At 40.0% G+C, this 14,127-nt stretch overlaps 1 protein-coding gene across 1 annotated transcript in view; it reads left to right on the top strand.

Moving 5' to 3' along the window:
• The window catches only part of FARP2 (FERM, ARH/RhoGEF and pleckstrin domain protein 2), a 75,896-nt gene that overhangs the window by 23,311 nt on the left and 38,458 nt on the right, over positions 1 to 14,127 (top strand). The window contains exons 5-8 of the mRNA XM_030954048.1: positions 1,814 to 1,892; positions 3,523 to 3,620; positions 5,861 to 5,975; positions 13,312 to 13,459. Coding sequence (XP_030809908.1) covers positions 1,814 to 1,892; positions 3,523 to 3,620; positions 5,861 to 5,975; positions 13,312 to 13,459 — 440 coding nt within the window. The remainder of the gene's footprint in view (positions 1 to 1,813; positions 1,893 to 3,522; positions 3,621 to 5,860; positions 5,976 to 13,311; positions 13,460 to 14,127) is intronic.

The following is a 14,127-nucleotide window of genomic DNA, read 5'->3' as shown; positions in this document are numbered from 1 at the left end:
GTATCAGGTTGCCATTTGGGTGCCTTCTCTGAGGTGCTGCTACTTTATATAATACAGAGTTGTATTCGCCATTCCTGCCTGGGTAATTTTTCCTCACGTCCTTTTTGTTTCTTTCTTTTGCTCAGATTTGGCTTCTTAAAATAAATTCTGAATATTAAGACTGGGCAAGTGTTTCTTTTCCTAATTTGAGTGGAACTTACTCATAGAGGAAAGGCAAGACTGGCTAACAAAAAGAGGAGGGTTGTGCTACAGAAGCAAATATGCAATATTATGTTTTTAATTTTTTAATATTTATTATCATTTGGTGTAAATGATGCTTGAAACACTTCTAAAATTGCTCCCACATTAATACTTCCAGTTGATTGGCATCAGGAATGTGCAGGACTGTTCTTAACCTTGTGAAGGTGTTCCAGAGGCTCACAGGATTTTCAGAAATTTGATGTAAAGTTTTGTTCTTTTAACTGGAATAATTAAAACTATTTATTTCCCTCGCTGGGTCTGTGTCTAGAACTGTAGAATCCTTAGTCTCTGCCAAATGTGGGCTTTCTGTGTCATTATAGGGTGTTATTTCCAGCCTCCTTTCATTTCTAGATACTACACTGTAATTAGGATGTGGATTTTAGGGTTTTTTTAATGTTTTTTTTTTTGTTGTTGTTGCCCAAAACTTTGGTAATTCTGGAATTGGAGGCTAGGAGCTGCTCTTGTCACAGCTGTGATAGTCTGTGAGTTCTCACAGCTACTTGTCAAAAAGCAAAGTTTGTTATTCTCTCATTAGCAAACAAGAGGATGAGTGAAGAAATGTTTGGCCTGTGGGAATCAGATATTCCAGACAGAAAAAAATCAGTGTATTTTGGGGCTGATGGGGTTAGACTAGACTTTGTTAAGCTTTGAGAGATCCTGGTCCTTAAAATAAATTAAAAAGCAGGCTGCTTGTGCTCCAACAAGTTTGATTTATTTTTAATTTGGCTAAGTTTACTTTGAAACAGCAGCAGCAGGAGGAGTCCCAGGGGGCACTGCCTGGCTCTGGTCAAGGGGGTGCCTGTGCACATCAGGTGGATGCTCAGCAGGCTCCTGGAAGCACAGCCTGCCCAGTGCTTTGCCTGCCTCTGGAATACTTGGCCTCATTTGCTTTCAGGCAGGGAAAACAGTGGTGCCCAGTCTTGGCATGGTGAGAAATTGTTGTACCCTGTAGTAATTCCTTCAGAAATCCAGGTGAAACAGGGATTGTGGCTCCACAGGCTGAGTTGTGATGCTGGAACTGATAATTCAGAGCATTATGGACTGCTCCCAATAGTGACCAAGGGTTCTGTTTAATTTTGAAAATTAAATTAATTTTCTGGAAATGGGGGGAAATGTGTATTACCAGGCATGCTGGGAGCAGGCTGCAAACACCTTTTATCTGCATGGGGAGCCAGCCAGCTCTGCTGGCATCAGTCCTGATGGTGGAGGTGGGTGTTGGCACCCTGTGGGATGTGTCTCCCTTCTGGAACCTTCTCCCTGGGTCACCTCTGAGGGTCTTTGATGCAGCCAAGCAGCTGCTTTGGGGTATTACAGATTTCACATTGCATGAAGCTGTTTTTCCAGCATTCAACCTGCAGGCTCACCTTGTCAGTGGTATCCAAGTTCCTCTGGAAAACAACTGCTTTATCTCACTTGACATGAACAATCTACACCAGAGCCTGCTGTGGTTAGCTGGGAGTTGAAACTGGCCAGAATTTCTTTGTGTTGTTCCTCTGCCTGTTGGCAAACAGAATATGCATGTGTTTATGAGGAACTCGGGGTGTTTTTGTGAAATGACCAACTTTTCTTCTAGGACCAAAGACTACAATGCTTCGTCTGGCTGTAAAGTTTTTCCCTCCTGACCCTGGTCAGCTGCAAGAGGAATATACTAGGTAAAGTATTTTTAGAACTATTGGACATGCTTTGTATACTGAATTAATGGAGTAGGAAGCACAGCTGCTTCCAAGCAAAACTGAGGTGGAAGATGAATAAAAGAGCACTCACAGTGAATGTTACAGTTTCAGCAGATATGTGTTGGCAGATGAATGTTAGCAGAAAAAATACTTTTCAAAACAGAAAACAGCACAGGTTAGGGCTTTCCAGCATCCTGGTGCCAAGGGAGTCAGAGTATGGAGAAAATACTGTTTATAAACACTGTGTATAAAAATAAATATAAAACAATCAGTACATGTTTTAATAAGTGATTTAAACTTCCAAACACACGTTTTTGGGGATTGCTGATGGATCTGTGGTCAGTTAAGCAGTCCTATCCACCTGCTGGCAGCTGGGGACTTGGTTTGAAGTCTGCCTCTAAGAAGAACATTACCCAGATGTTGGTGTTTAAAGAGCTCATTTAGTGCTTTTCACAGTTTCACTGCTTTTAATTGGAATTCCTCTCAGAGAGGTTCCTTATCCTTCAGATGTATTTAAGAACAAACCAGCATGACAACTGTTGTGACTGTCTCTTGTGAGGAGAAATACTATCCAAATATTTCCTTTGCACCAAGTTTTCTTATATTAACTGCTGTTTCCTGTAGGGAATTCATTAGGAATACAGCTTTTTAGAGTAGGAACTGTATTTTGCCTATTTGTTGAGTATGGTCTGCACTTAGAGCATCTGGGTAATTAATGATATTGTATTCTTTATTATGAGTGTACTGAGGAAACTGAGAGCTCATCAGACATGCAGAAAGCAGAGGATGCTTTTTTAGAAGCCTTTAATACATATTTACAATACTTAAAAATTTTTAAAAACCCTATTAATTCAAACGTATAACTTTTAATATACGTTATGTCAGGAATAAAGTTTTAAAATAAACTCTTTTTTAAAAGAATCTTATTTCTATCTCTTAGGGTGTAATTCAGTAAAGAAAAAGGACCAGTCTGTCAGTTTGAAGGTTTCTAGTAGTGAGTTGTTGCTGTTTACTGGAGTCCTTACTGTATCTCCTTCCAAGTAAAAGGAACAGTGTACAAAATTGTTAAACAGAAATTATTTCTCTTTAACAGCTGAATGGGAAATATTTCAGTTGAACTAATGTAGCAGTATAAGAAAAGTAAATTGAACTTCTTACTGTCTTTGTAGGCTGTTAATATAGTTCTGGAAAACACAACTGCTGAGTAGATTAGTTGAGTGCTAACAGAAAAGCTTATCAGTTTTTCTAACAAAATACTGGAATCAATGACACTCTTCCACCTTTTTTTCTAATAGATAAGATCACTTGAAATGTTGCTTAAGTTTGTTTCCAGCTAAAAATGACAGCTGCTGTTACTGCACAGATGAAACCTGCTTAAAACATGGTTTTCCTTCTTCCTTGTTGCTGTGAGTCTTTCTGTGCTGATAAATTGCACTGGAACAGTCACAGGTTATTTTGGTTTGGTTTGACACTCCTTGGTAGTCAGGCTGTTGTTATTCTTTGGAGAGCAGAAGGATCAGAGATGCTGCTTTTATAAGCTCCTGCTGAGTTGTTCTGTTGTGTTTTCACGTGTCAGGATGTAACTCCAGCCCTTGTACCTCTCCTGCAGGTACCTGTTTGCATTGCAAATCAAGAGGGACCTGGCAGAGGAGAGGCTGACCTGCAGTGACAACACAGCTGCTCTGCTGGTCTCCCACCTGCTGCAGTGTGAGTATCCACTGCTAACCCACATTAAATCACATACAGAAGCTTTGTGGAAGCTATCTCACAGTATTTGCTTCTCCACACATTGTAAAATGTTGATTTTCAACCCTGGGATGGTCATCTCTCGCTATAGGACATGAAAGAACACAAATGCACACTGCTGCTCTCAAGGTGAAGAAAAAAAGGAAGTTTATTTTCTGACTCCAACATTTATAGTTTTCTAAAAGTGACAGTGGATTGGAGGGTGACAGTGCCACCTCTCCAATGACACTAGACAAACCAACAGTCCATCAAATTTCTCCTCCTCCATAATAGAATGCAAAACAATGAGTTATTTACAGAAAGTGTGTGAGAAAGTTTGTTACAAGAATGCAAACATCAGAAGGCTTAGAAAATCTTAGAAAATCAGGGTGACAGTCATCAGGGGGAGGAACAGCTGGTGCTTATGTATGAAGTAAATTTGGCTTCAGAGGGCTAGTACAAAACCAGCCTTGCTGTTTCCCTGGCTCTGCAAGCTCTGCTGCCCGCACTCCACATCTCCCAGACAGCTGTTCCCACCTGTCTAGGTGCTCCCTTGGCTTCAGTTCTCGCTTTCCCTGTGCTGGGAGGAGATGGCTGTACAGGAGCTGGGCTGAAATACAGCTGAGAACCATGCTGGAACAGGTTCTGCAGTGGGGCTGTCAGCAGCTTTCCTCCTTGCTGGGACTGAAAATGGAAATGGGAAGCAATTTATTTGGAAGCACTCCATGCTGCTGCTGGCTCAGTCTGTGTGTGCTTAAAAAACCTAAAATGTGGCCTTTGAGGTGAGGAGGTTGGAAACCCTGAGTTAGTTCAGACACCAGATTGCTGCAGCTGAAGTGGTCACAGGTCTGCAACCCAACCTGCAGACAGAACCTTTGGTGGCTCTTGGCTGGCTGGAAGCAAAAACTGATCAATGATTCTTCTTCACATGTGCACTGCTGAGTAGTTATTGGTTGTCTAATTCTGCAGTGCAATATAATAATACAGTTATAATAGTATTTCTCTGGTGATTTTACTGGGAGATAAAATCTGCCTTGTGTGTGTGCCATCAGTGAGTGACACCACTAAAACCTGCTCGTGGTTTTCCAGCGCTGTGGAGCTGATGAGAGAATCTCAGCATCAGGCCTTGCTTAGCCTGATTCTGCTCTTCTGGAAAATGTGAGAAAGATCAGGTTCATTTTCAACAGAAATTATTTCACAAAATATTCAGTATTTTTTACTCATTCCTTCTTGTGCTGGCTAAGTTTTAAACAGGATTTGCTGTGTTCTTGTTAGGAACAATCCCGCTCCTTTCTCTGACATAGCTGATGGCAGATGCCCTCAGACACAGAGCAACTCTTCCTTTGCTACATCCATCCCATAATGACTGCACACACAGCACCACAGACTCACTCTGCATCTGTTTGGTTGCCCTTGTATTTGTCTGATTTTTGAATTTGCTTATATTTTTGGCATCCTTCCACAGAAATGAGCTTCACAGCTTAGTTTTGGGAAGTTTTTAGGACAACATATGTACTTTTATCTTTTAAAACCTTTTGGTTTTGAAGTTAATGTTGCAACTTCATATTTTTTAATCAGAAAAAGTAAATTCTTAAAATTTATTTATTCAACTGGTAATTTTATGTACATTTGCCACATGTTCTGCCTGTCTTGTGCTTTTGTATTCCGAGCCAAACACTTCTGATTGTTTTGTGTTGTGTCAGGTGGAAGCTGTTCTGCACTTTACAATAATGCATTTTTCTTCTGTAAATCTTCCTAAATTCACAGAATTGCATCTTAAAGACATGGATATGTGAAGGGGAGACCAAAATCCTAGATGTAACTTGTCATTTTCCTGAGTAACCTTGTCTATTACTAGACACTATTTTACATATTTTTTTTTACTATTTTACATCTATATAGTAAAAAATAAATTGAAATATACTATTTGGTATAAGGTATTTGTAAAGAAGAACTGTTCAGACCACCTCACAGGTCTTCTAAATGTTTCACATCTTGCACCTTTAAGAAGTCTAAATTTTCCAGACAATGTTCAAATACCACTGTAATCCCCAGGAAGTCAGCTTGGGGTAAATGTGATTTTGGTAAAATAAAACTGGATACAAAACATCATGCACAAATTTGGAGCACCTAAACATCTCTCTAATTCTTTACCAAATATTTTATGTCATTGTTCCTTTTCCATTGTTCCTACTCTAACATAGTCTTGTTTTCTGTTGTAGCTGAAATAGGAGATTTTGATGAATCAGAAGATCGAGAACACCTTAAAACAAACCAGTATTTGCCAAACCAGGAAAAACTTGAAGGAAAGATCCTGGACTTCCACAGGAAGCATGTGTAAGTGAGGATTAATGTAAAGCACTAAGGGAACCCCTGGGCAGCAGATGGGCTTGCCTGGGGAGGGTGAGCAGCTGCATGACAGGATGACATTAGGAGTGTGTAAATTAAACACCATTTACCTTGAGCAAGAAAGTTTGGTAGCAATAGTTACATGGTCAGGATGGAGTTGTTGTGCAGTAGTTTTTTCTCAAGTGAATTTTGCAGTGTGCCTTTAATAAGGTCCCAAAGAAAGCTTACATGTAATAATGGGTTTAGGCAAAAGAATTCTTCAGAATTCCCATTCTACAAAGTCTAAGGTCAGTTTTGTCAGCATATGCAGAGCTCTTGGTTTTGTCTAAATAATTAGAAATCAATTGCATTGTATTCTTTTGCTACACATTAAGCATAAGAGAGATGGAGAAGGATGGAGGGACTGGGGAAGAAATAACTTCCATCAGAATTCATGCAATCCCTTATCTTACAGCTGGGTAGTTTTGAATTAAGGGAAGATTATTGGTGACAAAGAAACTCTGCCACAAATATAAAATTACTTCCAACATGGAGTCAGGAACTGCAGGAGCTTATTTTTCTGTAATTTTTGACACCTTGCATATTAGGATTTAGCAATTTGAAGTTCTTTTAAAAATTGTGAATGTCCACACACACATTTTATTGTGCATGATTCTGTGTTTTAATCCAAACTTAGATTTTTCTTTGTTCTCTGTGGATTGTTGCTGACTGATTTTCTTTTAAGACAGAACAAAGGTTTTTCAGGGCAGCATCTGTGTTTAAAGACACATCCTATAATATTGGAAAATTAGTTCCCAAGAATTTCAGTAATTAGCTATTTGCTGTTTATGATCAGTCATTTTAACTTGTACTGAAATTATAGCTAATGATGAAATTTCACTTTTGCTGATTCTTCATGAAATCAGGTGGTTACTTTTTCCTGCTTTTGAACCTTTGAGGTGCTTGTGGAAATGATGAAGAAACAACAGAAATGTTTAAGTCACTTAAAGTAATTTTGGAGTAAGTTAAAATATATGCTAGGATTCTTCACTTTGGGAGAAAGTAGCCAGAGTAGGGAAACCATTAATTTCATTATTTTTCTCTTGTCTGAAGAAAATAATTAATAATTTCAAAGCAAATTAAAAGGGACAACATCCTTTTCACAGAACTTGCAGTAACACTGTGATACTACTGCAAGATGCTGTGGAGTCTGAAGCTACCAATGGGTCATGCAAGGTTTTGATGACACCATGCAGGGCAGGCTGATGGCTCTCAAATTTGAGGTGAAATGTGGGATTTTTAGATCTGAGTAGCCCCAGAGCATGGACAGAGCAGCCCAGCATTAGTCACATACCAGGATTCTGTTCAGTTGCTTCTGCTTGTGGGGAATTTTCCTGCTTTGCTTCTCCTGATTGAAAGGTGATGACTGCCTTCTGAGTCAGGGACTGGTAGTTCTGTTAAATAGATTTGAGCTTTTTTTCAAACAAGTTACTTCTTATCATTGGTTACAATAAAGAAAGTTTGTATTTTTGCCTGTCAGGAAGGTTAATAGGTAAAGATTCCTTGCTTCATAAATGTACTTTTCAAAATTGATTTAATAAGAGTTGCATTTAATACAGCCATACTATTAAAATGATTGTAAATCTTATTTTAAGGCAAAAAAAAATCTTATTTTATCTTTTTAGAAGTGTCCTTGCAAGCCATGTTTAGATTAACAGCTGAGGCATGAGATTAGAAAAGGTTACCTTTGAATGTTAGTGATACCTGGGTACCTTGAAGGCGTGTTTCAAATTTCCCCTGTGCCTTTGGAAATATTTTTTTAGAGAAATGTCATTTTGCAAGCAGTGCAATCTTAAAATTAGCTGTGGCTTCCATGGTTTAACCCCAGCTCAGCCCCATGCTTCTGCTGCCTCCCCCTTGGTGGGTTGGGGGAGAGATTTGGAAGGGTGAAAGTGGGAAAATTCACAGCTTGAGGTACAGACAGCTTAAATAGGTGAAGCAAAAGCATGCAAAGCAAAACCAGGAATTCATTCCTTACTTCCCACTGGCAGGCAGGTGTGGAGCCATGCTCAGGAAAGCAGGATCCCATCACAGGGCACAGTGTTTTGGGAAAACAAGCACCATCACTCCAAATGTCCACCTTCTCCTGCTTCCCCCAGCTCAGTGTGCTGAGCACGGGGCCATATGGGATGGGATATCCTTGGGGTCAGCTGGGATATCCTTGGGGTCAGCTGGGATCAGCTGTCCTGGCTGTGCCCCCTCTGCCAGCCCCTCCCTGGGGAGCAGAAAGGGCCTTGGCTCTGGTGAGCTCTGCTGGGCAATAAGGAAAGCACCCCTGGGTTATCAACAGGTTCCAGCTCAAATAGAAATCTCAGCCTGGTAGCAGCTGCTGTGAAGAAAATTAACCCAGCCCAAATTAGCACACACATCCCTTCCCTCTTCCCTTACTCAGGAATATTGACCACTCTTTCCCATCTTCAGCAATTGAGGAGAGTTCTGAGTTTTCTCAGTGTAGACACATTTTTCCTCATTTCTATTCCAAGGAGCAGGCACCTGGGCATTTGGCTTTTTCCTGGTGAGGATGCACAGTGCAGTTGGACAGACAAAAATGCTTCTCTTTCATATTTTCCTGGTGTGTCACATTTTTACTTTTTTCCATTTATTTTAATTTTTTATTTCCTTTAATTTACCTTATTATTCCTCCAGTTGCCTTTAGCAGACTAATATTTTTGAGGTTGGATGGAGCTTGGAGCAGCCTGGGATAGTGGAAGGTGTCCTGGATGGTCTTTAAGATGCCTTCCCACCCAAACCATCCTGGGATTCTGTGATTCCTCCACTGATGATTGCTCCTGAAAGATTTCTTGTACAAACCAGGTGTTCAGGAAGAGAAACCCATTCCTGGCAGGATGATTCAGCTCCTGCAGATTGTTTCTGTGACACTTTCTTTTTGCCTCTTTTCCTTTTTTTTTTTAATTGCTTCACTGTAGCTATTAGAAGTGGGAGAATGTCATCACCCTGACTAAAACAGAACTTGTGTATCCAATCCATTCTGTAAATGGAGAATGTTGTAATTGGAAAGATGGCAATTGAATGCTTATTTTCTATTAAACATATTTTTTTCTTTTACATTTGTGAATACTTTTACTTTCATAAAGAATAGGAATATGATTTCTATACTTTGCAAATGTAGCAGTGGTAAATAAGATGAGTTATATTTTTGGTGTAGCACATTAGTTATTGCTTCAACAAGAGCCTGAATGAACCTATTTTATTTCTATAAAATGGAAATAAATAAAAACCATCTTCTATAGTTTATTAAAAATAAAAGATGTCTATTTTGTAGATGGTGTATTAGTGCTGGTGCAGTTAATTCCTGACACCCAGACACCCAAAATACAATGTTTTCTGCCTTCCTGTGAGTAGTAGAATACTTGCTGCAAGGTGAGTGCAGGATTCAACATGACACATTTGGCCTGTGTTCACATGTCTGTGGTTTCTTTGTCTGTGCATACTTAAATCAGGAAAGAAGTACAAGATTTAATAGATTTATATTTACATTTACTAATATCCCTCATGTCCTTTCACAACTTGTTAGCTTAGTTGTCCATGAATTTAAATTCTTTAAATTGCCTGTAAATTAGAAAAACTCTAACTTGACACTTCATCTTTAAAGCTCTATATTAATCACTGGGTTTAAATGCTCTGTAAATCACTTAACACTTGACAGCATTTATTTTGAATCCATTGCCATGGGAATATTGTATCACAACCAATATTTGTCTAGCTGGATGGTTGTAAGGAACCTCTACAGCAACACCTATTGCACTGACAGCAGTTTTTGCTGGAAATACTGATATTAGTGTGTCATCCATTGACCTGGGGAAGATTAAGTAGATTTATCTGCTTAGTGGCTGAACAAAATTAGAGCAGATTGTTTTGGGGCTGGGCTGTGCAGCTAAGCCTGCAGGCAGCATCTGAGGGCAATTTCTGGAGCTGCCTCTCTTGGTACCTGTCTGTGGTACAACCAGAGCTGCCTGGCTCTGCTCCCAGCTCCTCCACACCAGGCTCAGCCTTCTCTGCTGGCTACAGACAGGTTGTGTGCAAGTGAGCATTCTTAAAATCGCCTGGTATCTCATTTTTATTTTTTTTCTGAGATGTGCTGTGCTTAGGATCATATCTAATAGTACATGAAATAATAATCAGTGATTCTACATCAGTTACACCAGACTGTTCATGAGGAATTTTTAGTACTGTAGAGCTCCAATTTTCTAGTTGCCATTTTTTGTTTTTTGCCTTCCTTCCCTTCCAAGCCTCCTTCCCAACCTCAGCACCCTTTTTAAAAGACAAAGCCCTGCTTTCATTCTTAATGTCGCTGTATTCAGAAGAATTATAGCAGGAATTAGCGTGGGTGGGAGTTACACACAGAGCTCAGAGTGTAACTCAGGAAGCCCTGGCCAAAAGCAGGATTTATGATCTACCTCTTTTGTCTTGTGTATATTTAATAAATAGGAACCATGGTACTCCAGGTTTTTTGATGTAGTTGAGGAATCTGTGGTGGAAATGAAACAACAGTTAAAGCCAATGTTAAAAGCACTTACTCCAGTGTTACTTGTTTCAGTGAGGGGAAGAGAAATCTGCTTTACCAGTCTGAGCTTTTAGACTTAACTAGTCCATGTAGTAGTAACAGTGGTGGAAATTACTCTCTCTGTTGTTTTGCATTTCTGTTTCCATTTGAAATCAGGTTTTTGTGCCCCTTATGTTTTTCCCTTTCTATTACATGGTCACATAATACTGACATTTGGATAAGGGTGGATTATGGAGTGAGCTTGTAAAGTCAGGAATGTCACTGAATCCCTGCCTTCTGCAGCTGGCAAAATAAATTTGTGATTTCCTGCTGTAGTGTTTTAGATTCTTTGTTTTCCCCTCCAGAATGAGCAAGGCAGCAGAACACTGCTGAAATGCTGCTGTGTGCATTCAGGTTTACTTTCTCAGGGCATTTTGTGTGAATGTGTGTTTTACACTAAAGAAAATTTTACTGAGTATTAAAAAAATCATTGCTTTTTCTAACAACTTCTATTTTTAAAACTGTAGCATATTAAATAAGTTTCATAATTGAATTCTGAATTGTAGAGACAGTTCCTGCTTGGAGTTAATATGGATTGTCATCATCCCTAGTTTTGTTAATTCAAATGTAATGATTCACTTCAGTATTCTCTATTTGTATTTAAAAAAATCTATATGGATCTAAACAATTGTTTGATCTAACACATGACTCTAGGTAGGTAGAAGGAGGTATTTTTAAGGAGTATGACTAGAAAAGCCAGTCAAGGGACCAGGAGAATTTATTTAGTAGTGATGTTGTGGTTGGCAGAGCGTAGTAGACAAAAATAGGTAATGCTAAAAATAGTTTGTCATCTGTTTTAATAAATGCAGATTTATGGAAGAAAGGCCACTTTCTTCTTGGAAAAAAAGGCTTGTAAAATGTGCTTTGTGTGTGTGCAGGAATCTAATCTGGTTTCAGCACTGGTTGTTTGTAAATAGAATAATAAATTTTGAGCACCTGTGTCTTCTGTGTATCATTACATTTATCCTAGTGAACTTGCACATGGAAGTAATTTGGTATTTATTATTTCTAATCATTGTCAGTAGTGATGTAGGGAGTCAGTTTATCCAGCTGTGGCTGATGCAGCCTCACTGCTCTGAATGGCCCAGCAGGTCCTGTGCTGCTGGTGTTTCACAGAATTCCTGAGTGGTTTGGGATGGAAGGGAACTTAAATTTTGATCTGCTGCCATGGGCAGGGACAGCTTCCACTACCCCAGGTGGCTCCAAGCCCTGTTCAACCTGACTTTGGACACTTCCAGGGATCCAGGGGCAGCCACAGCTGCTCTGGGCACCCTGTCTCATCTCTTTTAGTTTAAAACCATTTCCCCATCCCTATTACCTTTTGTCCATAGAAAAAGTCCCTCTCTTTTTTAGAAGCCCTTGTGAAGAACTGAAAGGCCACAATGAGGTCTCCCCAGAACCTTCTCTTCTCCAGGAGAGCACCCCCAGCTCTCCCAACCTGTCTCCAGAGCAGAGTGGCTCCAGCTTTTGGAGCATCTCTGTGCCCTCCTCAATCTTCCTTCATCTTATGGGGTGTCCACTTAGGCTGGGGACCCCAGATCAGCAGCTCTGCAGTGGGGTTTCCTTGGGGTTAGCACAGGAGAAGGTTCTCCAGCTTCTCCTGGTTGTCCTGGACCATATTATGCCCAAAACTGGGTAGTAGCATTTTTTTTCAGGGATTTTGTAGTTCAGAGACCTACTTGGGTGATGCCCATGTTTGTGATAAAGGCTTTTTTGCTTTGTAGTGTAACTGGGGCATGATCAGTAGCAATAGTTGGATTTGATCACCTTCAATGTCTTTTTTCAGCCTTAATGATTTTGTGATTCTATGACTCCAAGAACTCCTTCATTTCCACAGCACCATTTGCTCATTCTTGGAGGATCTTTAACTCCTTGTCAGGACTCATGAACTTACAGGATGTCTTGACTTACAGGGAAAAACTCTTGTATTCACTGAAAATGCATTACAATCTAATGCACTACCTCTCATGGAAAAAAAAAAAAACAACAAGGGAGATTGAGGAAAAAAAAAGAACTGTTTTCATGCAGGAGAGCAAAATGTTAGTGGTTTGATGTCAGCTAACCTGGGGAGCAGTCAGTGAGGGCTGAAACTGTGCCAGGTCATGAACAGTCTCTGTGTTGCTGTTTTGGACCTTGTGCACCCTTACAGAGTAGTTGCTCCTGTCTGTGTACAGCTTCCTCTTGTTTTTAGAGTAATTTTGGCAGCAGATGAGGTTTAATTTTAAAGATTCTTCTCTGGATTCCTTCACAGGGAGGGAATCATCCAGCCAAAGGCACCTGGTAGTAATAGAGTAATAATTTTGTGGTCCCAAAACCTGACCTGAAAAGGGTCATTCTGTTGCAATATTTGCATTGTTTCTGTTTTGCTGGCTGTGCAACTCTGCTAACTCTCACTTCTTATCTTAGTGCTAATGTGTACACAAGCAAGCAAAAGGAGGAGCGCTGTGGATTGAATTTGGATTTTTTCAACTTTCTAGTTTCTCAACTGGCAAAAGCTCTGAGCTGATTAATATCTCTCTCAGCATCTGTCTTGGGATGCACTTGACATTGGCCATCAGCTGTGTCATTACAGAAATTTCAGTGTGACACACAACATGGAGTGAAACCACCCAACTAGATGAGACAAAATTCTCATTTAGTGCCAGAGTTCAGACTTAAATGTGTTGGCAGTGTTGTAGTATCAGATTGTTCTTAAAGCTTTATTTTTCTTCCTCATTATAGGGGTCAAACTCCTGCTGAATCTGACTTTCAAGTGCTTGAAATTGCCAGGAAACTGGAGATGTATGGCATCAGATTCCACCTTGCCTCCGACCGTGAGGGCACCAAAATCAACCTGGCAGTTTCACACATGGGTGTGCTGGTGTTCCAGGTATGGCAGGGATGGCAGACTCTGTCCTTTAGCATGTCTTGGAGCAAGTCTCTCATTTTAACATCAGGTGTCTCTGATGCCTTGGAAATTTAACATGTTCTATGGTCAAGGAGTGTCATTTAAGCCCCCAAAATTCTGTTTGGTGCAGCTTGTTCTTGTGCAGAGAGCACAGCATCAAAGCCAAGTGACAGTGAGGTAGAGGGGCTTTGTTTGAAGTTAGGTGTGTGATGAGAGAAAATCATCAATTAATTCATTTTTGGAACAGCCCTGGGACACGTCTGTCATCCTGGAATTTTGGTTTGGTTTCTCTTATTTCAATATTCCAGTGGATTTTTGCTGGATATTGTTGCTCTCATTGTATAGGAATGCTGATTGATTGGAGTGATTGGACTAATTAGTGTTATTATGTTTGTTGTATTAAAGAAGCAACTCAGTGCTCAGAATTCTGTTTATGAATGCAAGGATAGGGTTTTCCTCTCCCTAAAACACAGATGCAGCAGATTTACTGAAATATTTCTGTTTGGGTGCTCAGCTGTGTCTTACCTGTATCTGGTTACTGTGGAGCAGCTTCTTTTGGAGGTGCATCAGCCCTGCAGTCCCTCTCAGACTGCACAGTGGCCTCTCTTGTTTAAGGGAATATTGTCACCAGAACTAAAAATCCAGCTGGA

This window comes from Camarhynchus parvulus, chromosome 9 (assembly GCF_901933205.1).
Source record: "Camarhynchus parvulus chromosome 9, STF_HiC, whole genome shotgun sequence".
In the NCBI taxonomy this organism is placed as follows: domain Eukaryota; kingdom Metazoa; phylum Chordata; class Aves; order Passeriformes; family Thraupidae; genus Camarhynchus; species Camarhynchus parvulus.
The sequence above is the reverse complement of the archived record's forward strand: the minus strand, read 5'-3'. Positions and strand labels throughout refer to the sequence as shown.